At 70.5% G+C, this 2,450-nt stretch overlaps 1 protein-coding gene across 1 annotated transcript in view; it reads right to left on the bottom strand.

Moving 5' to 3' along the window:
* CLCF1 (cardiotrophin-like cytokine factor 1) overlaps positions 1 to 2,258 on the bottom strand; it is a 6,852-nt gene extending 4,594 nt beyond the window's left edge. The window contains exons 1-2 of the mRNA XM_010569886.1: positions 2,216 to 2,258; positions 1,358 to 1,524 (exon numbers count right to left, since the gene is read on the bottom strand). Of these exons, the coding sequence (XP_010568188.1) occupies positions 1,358 to 1,524; positions 2,216 to 2,258 (210 nt within the window). The remainder of the gene's footprint in view (positions 1 to 1,357; positions 1,525 to 2,215) is intronic.
* Positions 2,259 to 2,450: the final 192 nt, after the last annotated feature.

Raw genomic sequence — 2,450 nt, 5'->3', positions numbered from 1 at the left:
TGTCTCCGTGGAACCCCGTGCCTGCCGCATCCCAAGTCCCCAAGCCCACCGTGTCCCCTGTCTCCATGCCCTCCCACATCCCAGGTCTCAGGATCCCCCAGCCGGACATGCCCACCACATCCCCTTCCCTTTCATGCCCCTGCTCTCCATGCCCACCATGTCCCCGGTCTCCATGACCCCCAGGGAGACGTGCCCACCGTGTCCCAGCTCTCCCCATCTCCCTCCCACCCACGTCCCCAGCCTCCACGTCCCTGTCCCCATCATACCCCCACTCTCCCCATCTCCAGTCATCGTGCCCACAGCTCCAGGCAGCACACCTGGAGGCACCCACTGGTGGGGCTGAGCCCCCCCACCCCACCCGACCCTGCACCCAGCCCCACGGCACTGCCACCCTCGTCATCGCTTGGCACCCCACGTGCCGGCACCACGCAGCACCGGGGGCACGTCAGGGCAGAGACGGGGAACCTCCGCGTGAGCTGGTGCTGCCGGCGGGCAGGGAGAGGCAGATGCCTGCACCCCTGCCTGCACCCTGGGCCAAGGGCAGGGGCCCGGGAGCCGCCCTGCGCCGATGAGACATTTCCTTGGCCCCCGGCGTGGGTGCAGCCGGGCACGGCAGGGGAGACCCACAGCCCCCTGGGGAGGGGGGGCAGCACCGGCGCTGTTGGCACCGGGCAAGGGCAGGTGAGTGCAAACACATCACCCGCAACTGCAGGGCGTGCTACGGCACACGCATGTCCGGGGAGTCACGGGTAGGGAGATTTGGCAAGGACGCGCCTTGCGTGCGCACACGCATGTGTGTGTGTGCAGGCGTGCGTGCATGCAACCGCACCGATGCCCAAGCACGCGTGCGTGTGCGGGCACGCCAACGCATGCTCGCAAAGGTGTGCGGGCACGCGTGCGTGCAGGTACACCAATGCACACATACACACACGTATGTGCACGCTCACGTGCACGCCGGCACACTCCCACACGTGTGCACGCCCTCACGTGGTGCAGGGAGGGGGTCCCCGGCGGGTGGCAGTGGGGTGGCCGTTCCCTTCCCCTCCCCGTGGGGATGTCCACTGCCCCCCATTGCCCCCCCCACTCCATGCCGTGCCCGGTCCACGTCTGCCCTGTGCCACCGTACCCCGGGGTGGGGGGACACCCACACTGGTGGGGTGCATGGGGGGGACACGGTGCCACGGAACGGGTGGGCACAGGACCTTGGTGGGCTGTACCCGCTCCGGGAAGCCGAGACCAACCAGAGCATCTCCCAGGGGAGATGGGCACGGGGAGGACAGACAGGGCAACCCCCCCATCTCCATCCCGGTGCGGGGGGGGGCAGGCAGGGGGACGGTGCGGGTGAGCTCCTACTCACGTAGGTGCCGGCGAGGGTGCGGAGCTGGTGCTCCAGATAGCGGGTCAGGTCGTAGGTCTTCTGGATGGACTGGCCGGCACCCAGCTCCTCCGTGCAGTTGAGGGCGGGCAGCGCCGGCAGGTTGCAGAGCGCGGCGCACAGGAAGGTGAAGATCCCCCAAGAGTCTCCTGTGGGGACACGGTGCCTCAGGGAGGGGGGACACAAAGGGGAAGAGGAGGAGGGGGGGGCACCTCCTCCCACCCCTGGGCCTGGGGTGACAGGCTGGGGGTAAGGACCCCCCCCGGCACGACGGGCCGTTCTGTCCTTTGGCTCAGACACGGCAGCGCTGAGCCGTCGGGGATCCCCCCGGTGCCGCCGCCAACGTCACCCTGCGGGGCGACTCACCTGCGAGTGGGGAAACTGAGGCACGGGAGGGCTACGGGTGGGCACCCACACCTGCACCAGAGCAGCTTGGCACCTTCCCTGGCACAAGGCGGCTCAGCATCCCACCCTTGGCACGGCCGGGGCAGCGCCGTTAGCTCGGAGCGATGCTGCCGGCACGGCCGGTACGGCGGGGATCCCCGCCTTGCCGCGCTGACCCCGCCAGCACCGCCGAGCCCCGGCTCCCCTCCGCGCGCTCCCACCCGCGGGCTGCAGCAACAATCCTTTATATGGTCTGGAGCGAGGACGGCTCGCGGCGCTCCCGCCGGGACGGCACGGCCGGGTTATATTTGGGCACGGCGACTCGCCCGCCATCAACGCCGGAGAGGGCTGAGCATCCTGCGGGGCTGCCGGCAGCCCCTGCCCCGGCGGGGACCCCCGGTGACCCCCCCATTGAGGGGGACGGGACCCTAAAGGGTGGCCGGGGCGTGGGGCGACCTTTGCCGAGGCTGCCGGAAACCGCCAGCCGGGTCCCCGTCATCGCCCCTGACGTCAGGGCGGCCTTATGAGCTCCGGCCTCGTTAGCCGGCGGTTGTGCAAAGGTCACGGCCCGCGGCCAGGATGCTCCGGGCCAACTGGCACCTCTCGGCACGTCAGAGCCGGGCTTCCCGGCAACTCCTCCGCCGGGAGGACCCACCGCCGGCACGGCTCATCACCGCAGGGTTCGGCGGGG

Source organism: Haliaeetus leucocephalus, unplaced genomic scaffold, assembly GCF_000737465.1.
Source record: "Haliaeetus leucocephalus isolate CR32 unplaced genomic scaffold, Haliaeetus_leucocephalus-4.0 Scaffold279, whole genome shotgun sequence".
Taxonomy (NCBI): Eukaryota; Metazoa; Chordata; class Aves; order Accipitriformes; family Accipitridae; genus Haliaeetus; species Haliaeetus leucocephalus.
This window is presented reverse-complemented; position numbering and strand designations above follow the sequence as displayed.